General features: G+C 39.7%; 1 protein-coding gene across 12 annotated transcripts in view; it reads right to left on the bottom strand.

Annotated features, from left to right (window-relative positions):
• Positions 1-8,179: 8,179 nt before the first annotated feature.
• trc (Serine/threonine-protein kinase tricornered) overlaps positions 8,180-21,755 on the bottom strand; it is a 484,328-nt gene continuing 470,752 nt past the window's right edge. For all 12 annotated transcript variants that reach the window (XM_076173924.1, XM_076173927.1, XM_076173928.1 and 9 more), the window contains 6 exons: positions 17,398-17,515; positions 17,121-17,260; positions 16,114-16,314; positions 14,887-15,086; positions 11,960-12,071; positions 8,180-11,740 (listed from right to left, as the gene is read on the bottom strand). In XM_076173924.1, coding sequence (XP_076030039.1) covers positions 11,619-11,740; positions 11,960-12,071; positions 14,887-15,086; positions 16,114-16,314; positions 17,121-17,260; positions 17,398-17,515 — 893 coding nt within the window. In that variant the 3' untranslated portion in view covers positions 8,180-11,618. The remainder of the gene's footprint in view (positions 11,741-11,959; positions 12,072-14,886; positions 15,087-16,113; positions 16,315-17,120; positions 17,261-17,397; positions 17,516-21,755) is intronic.

Here is a 21,755-nt window from a genome sequence, read left to right as displayed (position 1 = left end):
GTCATGAGAGCTCGCCATTAATGTAGAAGTATGATAATAATCGATAATCAGAGTACTTATTTCGGAAAATAAGATATATAGACCGAGATTCGTTAATTCATAAGTAAAATCACATTAATAAAGAAAAATTAAAGAATTTTGCTTTTTATCACATTAGAATGAAACTATTTAAGATCAACGCACTTAAAAGGGCTTGATCCTCATACTAAGCCTATGGCTAATCCGTTACTGACTTGAACCTTCGAGTCAGGCACGCCCTGGATCAAGTGGTTATCGTCTGGGCTGATAATCAAACGATTCATGCCTGTCTACTCCGAGTGCCAAGGTGCCGGGTGCTTATATTCTCCAATGGACTCTTAGACTGCTGGGTTTAAGATGCAAATCCTAAGTTTAGTCTTACCTCGATGGGCTTGATAGTATATGGCGGAGTGAGAGGGCAAATTTTAACATCCATGTATGACACTTATGGCGGATAGGCTTGTAACCTGCCCCCGTCAAGACTACCAAACCCATCGTGCGTGCTACCGGAATGATGCAAATGAATCCCGAACACGTTGAGGTAAGCCCATGTGGGCGCCTGGAACATTCTTTCCCATTCGAAGGACGAGTTACTGGCTTTTTTTCATCGGCAGAACTCAGGAAACTTGAAATTATTATAGAGATTCCCTCTGGTGTTAGAAGACCAGGCAGTGGCGAGTTCAGTAGTGGGGTTTATGTAATGGTAGCTGAAAGCAAGAGCGAGACCTTAATCTGTGGGTTTCTTACAATGCTGTCTACCATTTGGCAGTCTGGCGCCATTATGTCTAACTGGGAAAAATATGGTCATTTCTATGTGGAAGGAGAAAGGAGACCAGCAGGACTGCAACAACTATCACAGTATTAAATTGCTCAGTGTGCCTGACATGGTGTTCGCCTATTTGTTGCTGGCACGAGTTCATTCACATATCTGCCAGAGCTTTCGAGGCCTGAAGAGTCTGGATTCAAACCTGGTATGTCAACAATTGAGAATGTCCTAGCTCTTCGTGTTTTTGCGGAGTGCCGACATAAGTTTCAACAGGGATTGCTTGCAGCCTAAATTGATTTCAAGGTGTTTGACATTGTGGGGCTCTGAAGGATCTGGCGATCTGGGGAATTTCTACGAGGATTTTCTATTTTATATCTGATTTATACTCTGGTACAGGGAGTCATGTGTAGAGTAAAAGTGCGCCCGGGTTCTTTCCTGTTAATTCCAGAACGAGGCAAATGTGCATCCTCGTTCCAACACTCCTCAGTACCAGCATGGACTGGGGACTGAGCAGAATTGCCCTTACCTTTGCCAATGATGCTGTACTTTTTGCAAAATAGTTGAAGGATTTGTTTGCAAGTCTCGAGTCAATGCACACAGAGACGAAACTGTTTTGACTCCAGTTCTCCTGGACCAAGATCAGGGTCCAGGCATTTGGGGTTTATTGGATGACAAGAGTTTACTCTGCCCTTGCATGTGGTGAGAACATTGGGGGTCGTGAAAATCTTCACATACCTTGGTAATGTAGTGCATAAGAGTGGTGGGTCAGGTCAGGAAGTCTTTAAGAGGATTGGCATTACACACAATATTTTGGACTAGCCCAACCAGAGCAATATTGTTGATGTTGATATTTAGGCAAGAGGACAAATATTTTCAAATCACTTGTGCTCCCTGTCCTGCTGTATAGCTGTAAGGTATGAACATTAAATGCTTGTTATTTCTGCATAAACATCGTCGACGTCATATACTCTGGTTGAGTGCGTCCATAACATCATGGGCAATACCAATCCTTCGAGGTACTTCCTAACATGACCCACCACTCCTATGCACTACACTCCCACGGTATATGGAGCTTTCCAAGACCTTAATTACAAAGGATTACAAAGGCGGAGCATGCCGACCTTTTGGTCCTTATCTAGGTCGGATGCGAAAAAAAATTATAATAATAATAAATGAATAAATAAAAATTATGATAATGTAAATAACAAATAAAATAAATAAATGCATAGGTATAGTTAAATAATAAACAAACAGGTAAATAGTAAATAATAAATTTACATATAACTAATAACAAATGAGAATCAAACAGACAAATGATAACAAAACAAAAACAAATAATATAGAATAAATAATAATCATTACAGCATCTTGCTTAGGTGTTTATCTAAATGATTCTTAAAGCTTCGAACTGAACTACATTGCACTGCCTCTGCAGGAAGTTTATTCCATTAACTACACGGTTGACGAAGTTGTTTCTACCCACTTCCAAACTGAATCTATTTCCCGACAGTTTGAGACTTTTGTTTCTTGTTTGATTCTCAGTGTGAAAATTTTATCACTGTTGAAGTTGTTTATTCCCTTTATAATTTTAAAGACCTATATCAAGTCACCTCTGAGTCCACACTTTTTTAGGAAAACTGATTAATATGTTTTAGTCGATTTTCGTATGATTTAGTTTTGATACTTGGAATCAGTTTTGTGGCTTGCCGTTGTACTTTTTTCAGTCTGTCAATGTCTTTAATGAGATTTGGTGACAGTACGGAAACAGCATGTTAATGAGTGATGGACTTTAGAAGTCAAAAGATCGCGCAATCAGTCCTAGAATCATATTTGCTTTCTCAGAGGCTGAAATACACTGCTTGGATGATTTGAGATCATTACTGATAATTACGCCGAGATCTTTTTCATTATTCACTTTTGTTAACAAATATCCAAATATCTTGTAATCGTACTCACTGTTATTTTTACCTGTGTGCATTACCTTGCATTTACTTGTGTTAAATTTCATTAGCCACCTTTCAGATCATTGTTGTAATTTATCTAAATCTTCTTGAATATCGAATTGGTTTAAGTGATCATTTGCCATTCTGCACAGTTTTGTATCATCAGCAAATTTGGAAACAGTAGATTTTAGTCCATGGTCTATATCATTTATATATACTATTAATAGAAGTGGCCCAAGAATGGAACCCTGAGGAACTCCACTTGTAACATTTTTCCATCTAGAAGTTTTCCATTTAAAACAATTCTCTCTTTTCGATCATTTAACCAATCACTAGTCCAAATTAATAGGATACCACTTACTCCGTGTGAAGCTAATTTAGTAAGTATAGTCTTTCATGGGGGACGGTATCAAAAGTTTTTGCAAAGTCTAGATATATTAAATCTATATTGTTTCTTTTGTCATAATTTGAGATAACTGTGTTGTAGAATTCGAGTAAGTCACACAAGAATGTTTACGTCTGAAACCATGCTGGCTATCATTTATCAAATAGTTACTTTCTAAATGCTGTTCAATAGCATTTCTGATGATAGTTTCCATTATTTTTCCTACGACTGAAGTCAAACTTATAGGCCTATAGTTATTTGTTTTCTTTTTTTGTCATCTTTTTTGACAGACTTGAACTTTGTCATTCAGTAAGCCCCAAACTCCAAACTCTATCATTGTTCTTCATATACGTCATACACTTTCAAAGTAAATTTTTTTTGCTATCAGTTCAATGTTGCTAGATTTTAGGATCAAGAATATTGGGTGATCAAGTTCAGGGTCCATTTCATCTTGGTGTTGGTCAAACTGATGGATAGCAGGGCTTGGTAAACTTAGGAATGCTATATATCCTAGTGAGATTAGGGTTGTAGTTGTTGATTGTGGTACTTGGGTCCGTCAATAATGACAATGGCAGTGATTATCACCCTCTATGGAGAAGGTGGGTATATTCTGGAGTTACAATTGTAGACTGTTCTTGAGTTTGGGGGTGATCCTCTTTGCTTCACTCACAGGAAAGCATTGCTGGGTGGGATGGGAGTGCAGAAGAGGGATGGGTTTTGTGAGAGCTTCATGTTGATGTTTTATTTTCATGTTATTATCATTATTTATACCAAAAATGTGGGTGACCATAATAAGGCCCCTAGCCTGGCCAGGTTTAGGGAGGCTATGTTTAAGGCATCTTTTCTAGCCCCTTCCCCATGCAGGGTGAGTAGAGTGGACCCTAAATAGTCATGTAGGCTGTTGCTGAGCTGTGCTACTCCCCATCCTCACACAGGGCAACTACAAGTTGTGACTAAGGTCTTTCAGAAATCACCATCTGCCCTCACAGTCACACACTATTGCTGGAGGGCTTTTGGTTGTTAGTTAGAAAATTAAGTTATTAGTTAGTAGGAGAAATGATGACTAAATATAGTCTCAGTCTCAATCGCTACCTCACTCTTTGCAACTCCCAGGTCAGAGCAAGTCATGAGGAGCACCACATAGAGGTGGTTGAGGCAGCACTTGGTCTTCATTTTCCATGTTTTCAGTCTCTGAGCCTTGCCTCAAGATCTTACTATCCTCTTCTTAGATGGGAGATGAGGTGAAAAGTTGCAGGACCTCGATATGAGATTCATGACAGATTGGATATAATGTGAGAAGGAGGATGGGTATGTTGGTATGAAGTGACACTAAGCTGAAGGGGAAGGGCGAGTTTGAGCTTGGGAATGTGGTGGGGAGAGTGTCGGGAGAGATGTGTGGGCAAGGAAAGTTATGAAATAGGGAAACACATGGAGTAGAGGGAAGTGTCTTCAATGATAATATGGGCGTAGGAAAAATTGGTGTGGGAGACCTAGGATTTTGCAGGTTTATATGGTCCTAGTAGTGAGAAAAGTGAAGGGGAAAGAGAAGCATTTTGGATTGATTCAAATGGGTGTATTGTGAGTTTTGGGAGGAATGCAAATATACTAGAAAAAGAGAAGGGTTAATAGATGTATTAGGGAGGTTTGGGGTGTCAGGTAAGAATTATAGTGGAGAGGTGATGTTGGGGACATATTAAGAAAGGGTATTGATAGCAGTATTTAACTACTTCAGTATGAGTCAATGTCTTGCACACAGCATTGGCTGTCATATGAACGATGCATCACACTACTCGCATTATGAAATATAAAGTCCCTACTGTATTACTCATTCTCTTTTTACTATGAGTAATAGTACACACAGAAAACATGATCAAACCAATTCACAGAATCCGGGGGTAACTCACGTACAACTACAATATATATATATATATATATGTATATATATATATATATATATATATATATATATATATGTATATATATATATATATATACATATATATAAAATCAAGACACTGATGCCAGCATCCTCATGTACCCACTCGTGCCTCATGATGCCTACATAGGCGTCATTGTACCAAAGTGGTAAAGAAGAGAACTAACCATATGTATACATAGAAAAAGGGTGGTGGAGGGAAGAGTGGTTGATAGGGTATTAATGGACCATGTAGTGTACCCCGAGGAAGCACTGGAAAAATTCTGGATGTTCATATCTTCTTGGGAGAGAGTGGGTGATTGTTAGATAACATTCTGGTAGAAGGGAAATTGAGAATGAAGGAAAAGTGAAGATGAAAAGGGAAGAAAACAGAAATATTGAGCAAATTAATTGAATGAGAAGGATAAACAGAAAGAATACTCAAAGAAGCCGAGAGCTGTGTGGGAGGTGGTGACTGATAAAGAGGAAACAGGATGAGAGGGAACACAAGGAGAGGTAGTGAATGGTGGGATGAGGAGGTGAAAGTAGTGATTGAAAAGAAGCAAGTGTATGACAGTTGTCTTGAGTTTTACTTAATTGAAAACTTGCAGCCTCACAGAGGCTGACAATGGTCCTCATTAATGGGAAAGAACACAAGAGGTAGTGAATGGTGGCTGTGGCTGAAGAGAAAGGAATGTATGACAATTGTTTGGAAGGTAATCAATCATTTACTTGAATTTTACAATGTGGAAAACCTGCAGCCCAACAGTGTCTCACAATGGTCCTCAGACCCCACACCTCTAGGAAGAAACCGCAGATAACTGTCTGTGTTGTATTAGTATGGGACCTTTCCCAAGTCACTGGATAAAATTGGTAGGGGAAGAGAAGAGGTTGACATTTGTCACATCTACACGTGTGAAAAAGTTTAAGAAATGGAGATGAAGTTAATAGAGAGAGGTCATGAGCCCAGTACAAAGATCAAGCATCAGCTCCTTAGGGCTCTACCTCCTGATGGAGGTGAGGGAGTTCATGGGGTTTTGAAAATGGGCAAGGGATCAATGATAGGTGCCTGCACAGACCTGAGGGGCTGACACTCTATCAACTTTATCTATATTTTTACATTTTGTCACAAATGGAGAAATAGCAAGTGGCTCTCTTCTTATCACTATCAGCAAGTGAGATAAAAAGTCCCATACTGATACAACATACTCTACAGTTTCTTCTCGGAGAGATCTGTGGGAAGTTTTGAGGATCATTGCCAGCCAGTGTGGGTGTATGTTTTCCACTTAGTGAAACTTCAGGCAACAATTGACCAATTGAAATGGGCAACTTTGCTCTCCATCTTGCAGGACCACCACATGGGTCCCTCCTAAAGAAAACAGGATCATTAACCAAAGGCTTCATGTAAATGAACCAGCTGGCCCTGCTGTGGATGTGTTGTGTCTTGCTGCATTGTTTCTGACCTGGGCAGTGGGCAGGAGACAGGGATGACCATCCATGAAGAGCTAAAATGGGAGGGAAACAAATGGGTTATAGATGGGAGTGGAATTGGATGGGGAGTGTGTGCATACCTTGGTTGACTACCTCCCTTATAAAGGGAAAGAGAGCCTTTGGTATATATAGATAAATACCCTTAACTAATTAAACCACCATATGAAATATAACACACAACAGTATCTTCAGATTGTTCACAATAGTAGAAACAATGGTGAACTATAGTCCATAACAAACATACATACATACCAAAGGCTTTCCCCTTACACGGGGGGGTAGCTAAAAAGAAAAAGGCATAGAAACCACTCCCACCCATTCCATTTCCTATATATTCCACTCCCCTTCTTATCTTGGCACCTCCTGGATGAAATGAATCCCTGCATCCTGTCCACTGCCCTGGGTCAGAAGCAGTGTCGCAAGACACAGCACATCCACAGCAAGGCCACTTCATAAATTCGGCAGCCCCGCTCTCCATCCCCTCATGCAAAAAAGAAGACGGGGAGTAATCCCTTCAGGTTGTGTCCAATTTTTCTCATACATACTTCCTCACCCACTCCCCCTCATGCATCACAATAACAAACAATAATCGTAAACTTACAGCCTCCCTCCATTCGCCCCCTTTCTTTGATATTTTTCTTGCACCCACTGCCCCCTTCACCCTACCCATCCACCTTACTCTTGGTTTTCCCCTCAAGTTCACAATGTCCACTTTTTTTCACTCATTCTTCCAATATACCCACACCATCCGAGCATACTTTGATCATCCTGTCTGCCAGCTCTCTAGCCCCCATTTGTGCCTCACCTCCACATTTCTCACTTTATCCATCTTCATAACCTTTACTACACTTCTTAAATACTTTATCTCAAACCCATTTAGATTTTTTCTTTCCATCACCTTTAAATTCTAAGTCTGTTCCATACATTGTCATAGGCATAATCACTTCCTCATACAGTCTCTCATGTTCATCCCTAGATACCTATCTTGTGACATTTTTCATTCCCTTTGATTATTCCATTAATTCACTTCAACCATTCCCTGCTACACATCATTTCCTTCATCCTCTTGTCTTTCAAACTCAGTAACCCTCACCACTTGTACATCTCATTGCTTATTACCCTCATATACTTTTTTCAACTTCCTCTCATATACCCTCCCAAACTCGGTCATTAACTGCTTTAGTCTATCTTCCAACTCAGCTACAATGCAGACATCTGCAAACAATTGACTAACCTCCCACTTACTAGCTCCAAATAACCTAGCACCCTCATGTTTACCTCCCTCAACCCATCCATATACATACTGGACAACCATGGTGACACCACACAACCCTGGCACAGCCCCACCATGTCAAAACACTCATTTTCTCTATTCTTTGCCCTTACACAAGCTCTCTACTACTCACATAAAAACCTTAGACCACATTCAACAGACTTTCCCCTATTCCATACATCTGCAACACATCCCATGCCTGTCATCTGCCTTTTCCAATTCCACGAAGACCAAATGGGAAAGGAATAGATTTAAGATGAAGCATTATTTTCCCTCAAAATCTCCTTGTTAAATATGGGTGACTTGTACACTAGCAGATATGGTATCTGGTAATAGATTTATTTTGGATCACTATACCAGGTAACAGAAAGTTTATAATAAGACAGCATTGCACATTATGAATCTTTTTATTAATGACTAGTGACAGAGCTACTTTTACTACCTATCTGTACATCAAGGGATAACATATGCCTTTCAATGCCACAATGCTTGAACCCCTCCCAATCATTTAAGTTACAAAGTGTCACAGCTTGTTTGGTCCTTGGACCACTGGGAGGCCACTACACCAGACTTTATCATCTTCCTCTTTTACCTGAGTTATGGATAGGAAGCACACATCTCTTATACACCTTATAGTCCCCAAGCTGGATTTGTTTACTTGCTTATACTGTTGAGGTATACTTCACTGGGACAAGCTGGGGGTTCTTGCTTCCTATATTATCTCCCATAACAGGAGTGATCAACATACCTATTCTGGTAATAAATTTGTTATACTGAATAAGTAACACCTCTGGATGTCATATATTATCACCATGAATGAAATAATAAAGTAATGATAAAATAAACTTGTTTTTCCTTTGGAGATGTGTCATTAAGATTCCTTTCTGTGTAACAAGGAAGCTTCTATTTCCATGGCACATGTGCTGTAGGGTCAGTTTGTTACATCTATGTTATATTTGAAATATGTTTGGCAAAAAAGTTCAACTATTGAATAGTGCAATTATATGATCTGTGTCAATGTCCACAGAAGACAAGAGTAGTTAAGTTTGAAATTAAGCAAATATTGATGCCCTGGAGGAGGTGGAGTAGGAGGAGGAGGAGGAGGAGGAGGAGGAGGAGGAGGAGGAGGAGGAGGAGGAGGAGGAGGAGAAGAAGAAGAAGGATGAGGATGGGGAAGAGGAAGAAATGAATATCTAAAAAGAAAAGAGAGATATGAATAAAGAGTTCTGGCAAGAATAGTCAAGATAGGAAAGAAAGAATGGAAGGTGGTGGTTATATTGCAGAGGTATATATTTGCACATCAAGATATAATAACTGATGATCCCAATTAAAAAGAATTGGTGCCACAGAAATAGCTGCCTTTTCTGCGTATGAACACCACACCAGCAATGAACAAAAATATAGTTCCACTATAGTTCCCACTGTGACACAATAGGCAGCAGCAGGAGATTAAGCATTGGTGCCTTGAGAAGCATTAAACTCCCTCAAAGAACAATAATCATTAATTACTGTACACTGCCAGATAATACATGGCAACTTTTCTACTTACAGCGCAAGGAATGTTTTATTTCAATTGGGGTTGGGAGATAGGGAAGGTAAAGTAGTTCCTCTTTCTTTCATATGCTACTCAACAATAGCAGCTATTTTGTAAGTCAACTGATTTAAAAGAACGGGTGAGGTGTTTGGGCAGAAAAATATAGTTCCTGCATCATTATCATTAAGGGTAGAAAGACTGTGGGACAATGGGTGTAGAGGGAGATAGTGTCTCTATATAGACTTGAGTGAATAAGCATTGAGATTAGAAGGCCAATGTTTTCAAAAGCAACTGTGAGCCTCACATTTCTCATGGCCACTTACACACACTCCCTGTCTTCCATTACAAAATGCACCTGAATTTTTCACTGACAGTCCCAGTTGCTCATCAATTAAGTAATACAGCTCAATTTACTAGTTCATGTTCCAAATTCAAAGATCAACAAACATCACATAATTTGAACCATGAAATTAATATCAAATAAATGGACAGAAAATATCTTGAAACACAAATCGATCATTACCATCCTAAAGGTTTGTTTTCTTTCAGTACACCCTATCTGCCATTTACCTTTGCTTCTTTCCACCAGCATATTAGAAGTCACTGTACTGGTGTTCTTGGGTGGAAAGCCAACTCCTGAGACTGGTTACACGAGCTCCAACCAACAAGTACGTCCAATATGAATGCCACCTGCCCTTTGTTGGTGACTGGGCAGTGAAACAATCAGGTCTCTTATTGTTCAACACATACTACTGTGTGTCCTATTCACAATAGTAAAAACTAACTCAAAACTACTAGTAATTTTCATTTTACAATTACAATCTCTTTTAATAATAATTGGAAAATTTTCGAAGATAACTAAAAGGTGGGACATTATCATATACCACAAACATCTGCGTAATCACTTCAAATTAAAAAGAAAAACATTATGCAATTTCTGCTACATTATTCCTTTTGTTTAAATGAACTTTTTTTTTGTTCAGCCATTGTACAGAAATAAAAGTGAAAAGTAATGAAAATAAAATGTTTCTCGATTAAAAAATATTTTCATAAAACATATCAGATCTAAGTTACATAGGTACATATTTCAATACCTACATAAAAAATAAAACTGGAAAAAAAAAAAAAAAAAAAAAAAAAAATGCCTGCTCACAAATATGGACTAATCTATCTTTCAGCAAAGGACAGACAGCATGTGGCAACAGGAGACACCAAGGACTACTTGCTACCTGCCCTCCTCCTGCAATAAGTCAAATACAAAGGAACCACTAACAGCTCAAACATTAATGCTACAAGCTTCTTTTGCTGCTCACAACCATAACAATGACAATATTATATACAGTTGGACTAATTTTTGCATTACAGTAAAGGCTAATCAGCGGAAAAAAGCTTTTAAAGTGGCTGCCCTCCCAGCACTTGCCACAATTTTGTTTCCAATGTTCAGCAAGATGAGCTTGTTAACAAACTGCCCATATACTCAGCCCTTCTACACTAACTGCCAAGTGTTCTCAATGCTACTCTAAACAAGGTGGAAAAAATATATAAGAATTTATAACATGATGAGGTGCAAAAACAATGAGGAGAGGTAACATGATATGGTTCATGATATCAAATAAATACTGAAAATATACTACAGACGAAATAATGTACCCAAAAATTTGGGCTAAGTATTTAACAACTGCTGAATCGTAGCAGCAGCAGCAGCCTGGACACAACAACAGAACACAAGTCAGTTCCAGGCCAAACACCACTGTGGCCCATAAATAATACTTGACCTAGTATTGAAGGCCCCAGTCACTGCCCGGGTCTTCCTCTAAAGCCTTTCTTTTAACTCATTTCTTAACCAGTGCAAAGCAATCTGACCAAAATGAAAGACAGCAATCAAACACAAAGTCTCTTGCTGCTGATATGCTGGTCTATCATAAAAATCTGTACTCTGAAAGCCCTGACTATTGTAATAATTCCAACATAATACTAATGCACTTGCAATGCATGATAACAAGAACTACTCTGTTAAATAAAGAGAAGAGAAAATAGTTCACTGGGCTGCTTCACCTTCACTATATGCTAGTTTCATTATAATGTGAAAATTCACATTTTCTTTCCACTATCAGTTTTGCTTTGACCATTCACTGTCATTTTCTTTAAAGATCACAAGAAGCTGCTTGTCCAAAGCAGCACTATCTTGGCAAACTGTTAACAAGGCATTTACTATACACATCACAGGATCTTCAACCATCCTGATCAATTTTTTAGCCCACCACAGGGACCACCCTTCCTAGCTTGCTCTTCTTCATTTCTGCTTGCTGGGGCGTATAAGACCTCTCTGTGTCAGTCCTTCAAACCGCTTGTAGGTGTAGTTGATGAAGACCCAGTCCTTGTAGCCAGACTCACCCTCCTTCATTGGAGGTGATGCTGTAAAGACAAATTCAGATTAATGACCAATTCAAAATGACCATGAAAACAACTAAAAATCATTGGGGTATGACAAGAATCCTCTTTCTGGAATTTATGTGAAACACTTTTGGTGAATATATCCTTATGTTTCTTTTAAACTAATCTTGAACTTCAATATATTTGAAACTAATCTTTATTCCTAAAACTTAAAATACACACTTAAATAAAAGTACTCACGGAGCTTGAGATCAACATCTGGGAACTCATCGAAGTTGCTCGTATCATCAATGGACTTGACTTCAACTTGGATAGCTGATGGGCGCTCACGTGTGTGTTCCCAATCAACACCCTATGTGGAAGAAAAAATTACAATCAGTACATTACTTTTCTGTTTTGTAATAACACTGACCTATGGGAAGAAAATATGACTATTGTAGCATAGTCCAAAAACTGAGTTCATTGTAATATCTTTATCATCATAATGTTATCATTATATAGTGAGAAACAAGGAGGTGAGAAGGAGAGCAGGGGTAAAAAAAAAAAAAAGGAGATGACAGACAGGGCTGACAAAAGAGTATTGGGATGGTTTGGACACATGGAAAGAATGAGTGAAAACAGATTAGCAAAAGAGGTATGGAAAGCAGAGGTGGATGGAGTGAACTTGAGGGGATGACCAAGAAGGAGATGGATGGATGGGGTGAAAGGGGGTTTGAGAAAGAGGGGAATGTCTGTTGAGCAGGGGAGATGGCAGGAGATATGGGTGAGTGGAGAAGGGCTGTGTATAGAGGATACTTTGATACAAGATGGGGTGGGGGAGAGTAGGGAATGATTGTATGTGAAAATTCTGAGAGCTCAAAAATATTTCTTCCACATCTCTATTTTCAGCATGAGGGGACAGAGGGGGGAGTCACTGATTAAGTGAAGTGGCCTTGCTGTGGTTGTATTGTGTTTTGCTGCATTGCTTCTGACCCTTCTGGGCAGTGGACGGAGGACAGGGATGACTCTTCATCCACAAGGAGCTAAGATGAGAGGGAAGAAAGGGTGGTGGATGGGTGTGGAATGGGTGTCAGTGGCTGCATGGCTTTTGTCTTGACTACTTCCCTTATAAGGAGTAAGAAGCCCTTTGTAAATAAATAGATAGATCATTATTATTATTCATCTATTCAGGCTTACATGTAGCAGGGAATGGAGTGGAGGCAAACTGCAGAGAAAGGGAAGCAAATGTCTTGGGGAAAGAAACCTGTCATGATATCTAAGGATGGATGCAAAAAGATTATATGAAGGGATGAATGTGCCAACAACATTGTATGGGGCAGACATGGAATATAAAGGGGGCAGATAGGAGGAATTTAAATGTGTTTGAGTTGAACTGCTTAAGAAGTATGGTGTGGATTACAGGATTAATACAGTGAATAATATGGGGTGGGCAGACAGCAGGAATGGAAAGGGAGCTGGCAGATAGGAGTGATCAAAGAACACTAGAATGTAAAAAAATCAAATGAAGAAAGACTGAAAAAGAGTGAAGAAGGGTGAAGTGGAGGGAGTGAATTTGAAGGAAAGACTGAGAATGAAATGTATGGAGGCCTTGGGATACACACATGCTTTTATCATAAAGAAGAATATGAGTGTCTTGAGTAGAATATGGTAATTATTCACACTTTTTTTGGTCCAAATAATATGACTACAAATAAGATGCAGCCATGTCACAAATAAATCTATGTGTACCCAGTCAGTTTCTAATCCTTAAATCATCTTTTTTTCCCTCTTTATATTTCTAACCCCTTCGATAAGATGACGCCTACGTAGGCGTCATGAGGAGCAAGTGGGTACGCGAGGATGCCGATGTCGGCGTCTTGATTATATATACAGGTAAACGTCGACTTACGATGGCCGCGACTTACGATTGTTCGACCTTACGATGACGACGACGACGACAACGATATGATAATTTAACCCCTTCCATACGGTGCCGCACACGTAGGCGTCATGAGGAGCAAGTGGATTCGCGATGCTGCCATATCGGCGTCTTAATTATATTTATTGTAGTCGCCCCTGTGTTTTTACATTCTCTCAAATGTGCCCTAAATCCCATTCTCTGTGGTTTTCAAAATTCGCGGGTGAAAGAGAGAACGATCGATATAAGCGGTGACTATATTTTATGATGCGAGTATTATTACGTCACGTCGTACGGCTGGCATTGGCTGCTGCCCGCGAGATTTAAGTTCCGTACTGAAAATACATATTATAGTGTTTGAATATGGTAAAAAGGATAAAAATAATTAAATAAACTACTGTACATGTTTAATAGGCTATATTCAGTATCTCTGGTGGTTAATATACAGGTAGGCTAGGTACAGTGACCACGGACCAGAGTGATACACAGATTGGGGATCGACTTACGATGAAATCGTGTTACGATGGCTCTATCGAAACCTAATGCCATCGTAAGTCGACTTTTACCTGTATTGTAGTTGTACCTGCGTGACCCCCAAACCCTGTAAACTGGCTTCATCATATTTTATATGGTTATCAAAATTCATGGGTGAAAGAGAATGAGCAATACAGCGGTAACTTTATTTTTTATAATGCGAGTATTATGACGCAACATCACACGTCTGGCAGCTAATGCTGTCCGCGAGATTTTGGCCCAGAGTGATGGGGGTTAATAGTTTCACCTCTCCAGTTGCCTTTACATCTTGTTCTGTAAAGCTCTACTTCTTCAATGAAATCACTGTCTACCTAAATATGATTTCAGAATCTTTGACCAATCCTTTGCCCCAAATCTCATCCCATCTATGGCTCAAGAAATCAAACCACAGATACTTGATTAACCTAAACATCACACAATGAAGAGAGTTTGTGGAATGTTCTGCAATGCATGAGTGTAGAGAAGTATGTGATAATATGTTCAATGTCTTCCATGCCATGATTACATTTGGAGGACTCAAGGGTTTGGTGCAAGGCCAATTCTTTGTTGGTATTGTTTTTACAGTTCTTTAGGGACATATTTACATGTGTACTAGTGTCGCTTTGTGTATGTTAGAAATTATTTTTCACATAAATTACTTTAAGGGGGGCTTGATAGCCCTGAATTTGTTAGATTAGATACAATTTTTTGTCTTACAATCTGTATTATGTACTGGTGGTATCTTCCAAATTCTTACCTGGAAAAAGGTCATACTCTTCAAGTCATCAATACCTCCAAGAGCTCCTGCCCTTCGATCACACTCACAGCATAGGCGAAGTATAGTTTGTCTTGCCTGTTCAGAAATGGGTACTTCTGGAGGAAATATTAACGTTTCTCTCCAGTTCATGACTTTACGATATGTTTCCTGAGGATTTTCACTACAAAATGGAGGGTAACCTGAAAAGTAGGAGTTTGTTTTAAGAACATATGCATATTTTGGTTTAAAGATTTGCTATAGGTCAAAGAATTTAAATCCCATTTTCTTCTTAATTTTTGCCCTAAATTCAAACTGTTGCACTTGAACACAAAGACACCATATTAAAAAAAAGTATATGTATAACATATATATATTCTATCTATATACCAAGGGCTTTCTTCCCCTTTATAAGTGAGGTAGCCAGCCAAGGCACAACCATCCACACACATTCCGCTCTATGTATTTCCCTCCCGTCTTAGCTCCTCTTGGATGACGGGTCATCCCTGTCTCCTGCCCACTGCCCAGGCCTGAAGCAATGTAGCAAGACACAGCACATCCACAGCAAAGCCCAACTGCTTCAGGTACTTGGCAATGCTATCTCCTCATCTGCTCATGCAAAAATTGCTACCTTCCCTGCTAAATACACATTTCCCTTTCACTCAAAGGCTCTTTCACCCCATCCACCCATCTCATTCTCAGTCTTCTTCCCCTCAAGTTCACTCCATTCACCTCTGCCTTTCACACACTTTTAGCCAGTCTTTCCTCACTCATTCTTTCCATGTGCCCAAACCATCCAGTATTCTTTCATCAGCACTATCTGCCAGCTCCCTTTTCACCCCCACTCTCCTCCTTCTCTATACATGTATATATATATTCACTAGAGAGAATTGTAGTAATGTAAATGTAAATCACACAGAGAACCCACTGTCAGTGAAAGAAAAAATACACAAACAATGACGTCTATATTTTGGCTGCCAAATGCAGCCCTCTTCAGAAAAGTACAAGATATGTCAGGTTGTTAGAGTAATCTATATACCCCTCTGTCACCGTGGGGGATTTCAGCAAGGAACCCATACAGCCATTGGGAAAGGCTGGATAACCTGGATCAGGGGTTAAGTGTGACCTGTCTCAAGCAACACCCCCCAAGCTCTTACCACATCCATTGCTATGATCTTTCAATCTCACAATCCTTCCACACAACACACAAATTGTTGTCAAAAAACTTACCAATAAGCATTTCATACATGATGACACCCAAACTCCACCAATCACAGGCCTGACTGTATCCTGTTTGCATGAAAACTTCTGGCGCAATGTAATCGGGAGTGCCCACTGTGGAGTATGCCAGGGCTCTTCTGTTCTTCTTCCAACTCTCTGCACGTCTCTTAGAGTCCATGGGATTTGTGGCTGGAACATTGGAGTATGTGGCTGTTGTGGGATGGGTAGTAATGGTGGTGGTGGTGGTGGTGGTAGTAAAAGTGGTGGGCATTATAGTGTTCATGGTTGAGTATTGATAAAGGATGTTGTAATGTTATAAGAAATGAAGGAAGTGATGTTGAAGCCAAACAAGTATGGAAAGGAAGAGAAAGGATGACAGGAAAATGTACAAGAAAGGAGGCAAATCATAAAAATAGGATAGTAAAGAAATCATGGTCCAGGTGGCCAAGTGGGCAAAGGGCATTGAAACATTGAATACCACATACACAGGTATGGAAGAAAAGGAATGGGCAGGAAGAAATAAAATTTAGAATTCATATACAGGATGTAAAAGAAACCAGAAGGCAATATAGTATGGAGAGAATGATGGTTGGGAGAAAGGGGTGAAAAAAAAATGAAGAAAATATATATTAAACACCAAAAAATTATACTAAAATACATAAATAAACTCAATATAAGTTATACATAAGGCATTCAGTTTGAGGTTGTAAGGTACAAGTAGAAGGTTGTGAAAAGCAACAGCAGTTATAAGACAAGATGTGTCTTGGGTTTCTGTGAATATGGTGTAAAAACTAAGAATACAAAAAGGCTGTGTGGAATAATGCCGTTCCACTTTTATCATTCCTTGGGGGGTCAATTGAGAACTAAATCCTTCTATTCAAAATCTTTGTCTACCAACATTTTTATCCTGATATTTCTTTGTCAATGTTAAATGATACATAATAAAGTACCAATACAAACAAGGCTGCTGGCTGAATGATATATTTGATTTTCAGAATTACCGACAAGGAACTTACTGAAGTCTGAAGGTTTGGCTTGGCTGAGATCTTTGTAAAATTCTGTTCTGTGTGATTTCTTGAGACCTGTACAAAGTCCAAAGTCTGATAATTTGATGTGTCCTCTTGCATCCAGAAGTAGATTGTCGGGTTTTATATCTCTGCAACAAATGAAAATATCCTTGAGGCAAACAAATCTTCTAAAACTTGGCAATTTTTGCACATTCAAACAACTGATAACCACAAAACTAAAAGAATGCCATACACAGAAGTAATGGAGAAAGTTTCACCTACATACCTATGAATAAAGCCTAGTTTGTGAATAGAGTCTATGGCCAATGCTGTTTCAGCTATATAGAATTGTGTACATTCTTCAGATAATGTGTCCTTCTTCATAAGTAGGGTCATCATGTCACCTGAAAAAGCATGACTTAAGTAATAACTGGAATAAGCAAACAAGTAAATCCACATGCAAATGTCAAAAGGGCAATGCCATCAGAACCATCACTGTGACAGGAATATGGGATTATCAAAATCTATTCGTCTCACTGCATTGCCTCAGACCTGAACAGTGTGGCAGGGAACTGGGATGACCTTCATCTATGAGTTGCTAATATGGGAGAAGTGATGAATAGGTCTGGATGGGTGAGGGATAGGTGTAGGTTGGGTGTATGCTTTGACTTGGACACCCTCCTTATAATGGGAAAAAGGCCTTTTGGTATGCATGTAAAACTTTTTAAACATTTGACCATGCATGGGTATGCTTCAGGAATCCATAACATATATGCAAGTAATGGTCCTGCTAAACAGACATTAGTGTCCTCTCCCTGCCACTGTCTTCAAAACCTGTCAAAACTCTCATCTCTATCTAGAGTTGCAGCACCAAAAGACCACCCTGTTCCTGGACTCGGCCCAAAATTTCCAACAACATGGATTGTCTCAAGCATTACACATAACAAGAACTAACAACAAGCAATTTCTCCCCTCCTCCTACTATTATAAGCCATATGCCACAGATACAGTCCTAAACTAATACAACATGGACACCAGTCCAGCATTTCTTTTCAGAATAATCTATCGGTAGGGCCACAGCTGTTGCCCAATGCTATGGGGATATCCAGTCAAGGAAGTTTGAGGTAACAGTTGTTACAGATTTTGGTAAAGTTGTGGTCATGCTATGAGTAGATTTTAATAGTCATGGATAGGATGTTGCATGAAAAGACTTTTTGTTTTGTCCTATAGGCTGTGACTGTGCTATGAGATGTGGTGGGTGTGAGGTCTTCAGAGATCCAGCATGACATGAGGATTCTATAATTCTTATGTGCTGTATCTCCTGCACTGCCTCTGACCTGAGAAGTGTATTGAAGCACTGGGATTACACTTCATCCATGAAGTGCTAAGATTGGAGGGACAATCCCATACCCATCCAAAAACGCTGGGTGTACTTGTATGCTTTGACTTGGCTACACCCCTTATAAGGATAAAAAAAAAACTTCTTGGTATAGGTATGTATGATAGTCCTTTTTTTTTTTTTTTGAGAAGGCACAGTCGTATAAGATTTAGGTTGTATTTGAGTGTAGGACAATTTAGTATATGGTACAGATATACATATACCAAAGGCTTTTTTACCCTTTACATGGGAGGTAGCCAAAAAACAAAGGCATAGAAACCATTCCTACCCGTTCCATCCCCTACATACTCCACTCCCCTCTTCCCTCCCTCTTATCTTGGTACCTCCTGGATGACGGGTCATCTCTGCATCTTGTCCACTGCATTGGGTACTCTGTGTTTTCTGTGTAGTTGCATCTGGGGCACTTGGAATTTGTTGACAAGCTGATTCTGTGTTGCTGCTGTCTTAGTGTAGGGTGGTAACCTAAACGTAGGCATACTATTGACGTCTTAGTTGTCTTCTGAGCGATTTCTCTGGTGAGTTGCTTTCTGGGGGTGTCTGGTCAAGTATATAAAGTTTGGCAGTCTACTGTGGAGTCCCCAACCAAATCTACAGAACACTTCTCACCAACTGGACAAAAGAACACAAATACATACCTCATCTCTACATCAACAACACTAATACCACACACAAACACACCAAAAATTCTTGGTGTAACATACGATACATCCATGTCTTTCAAACAACACATCACAAACATAAAAAACAAATGCACACCTAGACTTAACGCACTTAAGTCAATCACTGGAACAACATTTGGACAAAACAAAGAAACTAATACGACAATATACAAACAATGCATACACTCAGTGATGAATTATGCGAGTCCTGCATGGGTTCCTAATCTCAGTGAGACACACCACAACACCCTTCAAATCATACAAAACAAAGCCCTAAAAACAATTACAGGCTGCACAAATACAACACCTACAGACCATTTACACCATGAAACAAAAGTCCTCAAAGTCAAGGACCACCTCGACATGAGAGGCACACAAACACTTGCTGCAGCCACCACAAACACATTACACCCGCTACACTACATAGCAGAACACCCACACACACCAAGAAACATGAAAACAACACCCAAAGACCTGTATCACACACAGATATTATATTCTCTTCTCTTCCTCCACAACCACCAAATACCAGCCTCCGGAAACATATTCATAATCATATCACTCACCGCTCCATTAACACACTGAAAGACAACACACTGCTGCATGTCAGACCACCTGATATCCACCCTTCTGAATCCTCTCTCCCATGAAAGGACAGAGTCCACCTGGCCAGACTGCGGTGCGGCCACCACCCAGCACTTCCAAGCTACCAGAAGAGGCTGGATGACCACATTGTGAACAGCTGCCCAGGATGTAACACTTCACCCCATACCATACAACACATAATGGAAGACTGCATTATACACAATCATGCACGCAAACAACACAACATACACTCTATAAAGGATTTGTGGGAAAACCCAGTTTCGGCTGTGGCATTCGTTGGGGAGACGGGACTGCTCGGACAGACAGTCTAGGGAACGACAACACCAACAACTGTGGAGTGCTTGTTTTGTGATCTGAGTAGGTGTTTTTGTATGGATGTAATGTGAGGTACTGGGATTACATGTGCTAGGGTTTTTTCATGATGAATTTAGGAAGCTATATTTTTATGATGCATTGAGAGGTTGGTGGGTTCAAGGACTCTTGCATAGAACCATGTAATCATTCTCAAATGGTGCTTTATGAGAAGGATTTTGGTTTCTGAGTGAATATATTCTATTGGCATTGTTTTAATGCAGCCAGTTATTATTTGTAATTTTTTATGTTGTTTTAAAAATGTTTTATTTTCTTATGTTGAATACTATGACATGGATGCATTGTCCGTTCTGTCAGGTACCACTTTCATGTTGAAGCCTTCCAGTATTCATTCAGTGAGGTTGTGAACAAGGAACTGTAGCCTTCTAGTACTTTCTGTAGGAAAAGTTGTAAGCAATGTGTTGGTGGAGTACCCCTTTCTGAATTCATGTTGATTTGGTGAGGTAGGTTAGGCATGTTTTGAATCCAAGATCAGTCTTTCCATCGGTATAAACAGAGTTAAGAGAAGAGAGATAGGTCTGCAAGATGGTGGGTTTTCTAGCATTTTGTTTGGTTTCAAGATAGGGATTATATATGCTCCCTTCTAGATTGTTGGGATGCCAATATGTGACCAGGAATGGTTGAAGATACTTGTCAGAGATTTTCCTGTTCCAGGGCCCAAATGTTTCAAGTAAATGGGGAGTAAGGAAATGTAAAAATGCAAGGCATAGGTTTGGAACTAGTGGGTGAGAAGAGATAGGCATGGCCAGTGAGTCAGCTGATGAAAGAAGAAAGATACGAGTGAATGTATGCAAAAGAAGAATGATGTGATGTAGATGGAATGATGATGAGTGCATTGATTTTGACCCAAGAAGTGTAGCATGGAACAGGGCAACCCTTCATCCCCAAGGTAAGACATGAGTTATGTTGACAGTGTTTTAATGTGTATGATACAGTGGGTGTGATTTGATTCAGCCATCCCCTTACAAGGGAGAAAAGGCCTTTGGGATATACATGATGATGATGATGATGATAATGATGACTGCTTTGACTCAACCATCCCCTTTATACAAAAGAGAGGTCTTTCAGTCCATATATCCCTATGTGTGAAGAGACTGTATAAAGGATCCTAAACAAGATGAAATGTTTGAGAAGTATGGAAGGGTTATGAGGACGGACAGCATGAGAAATGAGGAGGTGAGACATAGCAGGGGTGCCCCTTACAGAGGACTTTGTAGTGTGGAATTTAATGAACCATGGCCTTGGTTCAACTATACCAGCAGCAGGGTTTGAACCACCACCCCCTTGACCTTTGCTGAAAGTAGTGATGCCCTAAACCACTTGGCCAGTGAGATCCTTTTTGGGCATTTGGAAAGTACAAGTAAATTAAGAAAGACTGAGAATAGGATGGATGGATAGGGTAAAGGGGGGTTTTGGGTACAGGGGTCTGTCTGTTGAACAGGAAAGGGAGAAGGTTTGTGATAGGTGTGAGTAGAAAATGGTTTTGAATGTATGACAAGTGACATGGCATGACAGGATTTCTTCTTGTCTGCTCTATATTTTCATGAGTGGATGAGGGGGAAGGGTCATCATGTAGGCTGTGAGAGTAAACTAACTTCAGCTGTAGGA

This window comes from Oratosquilla oratoria, chromosome 35 (genome assembly GCF_046742065.1).
Source record: "Oratosquilla oratoria isolate Oo_2021 chromosome 35, ASM4674206v1, whole genome shotgun sequence".
Classification (NCBI taxonomy): Eukaryota; Metazoa; Arthropoda; class Malacostraca; order Stomatopoda; family Squillidae; genus Oratosquilla; species Oratosquilla oratoria.
This window is presented reverse-complemented; position numbering and strand designations above follow the sequence as displayed.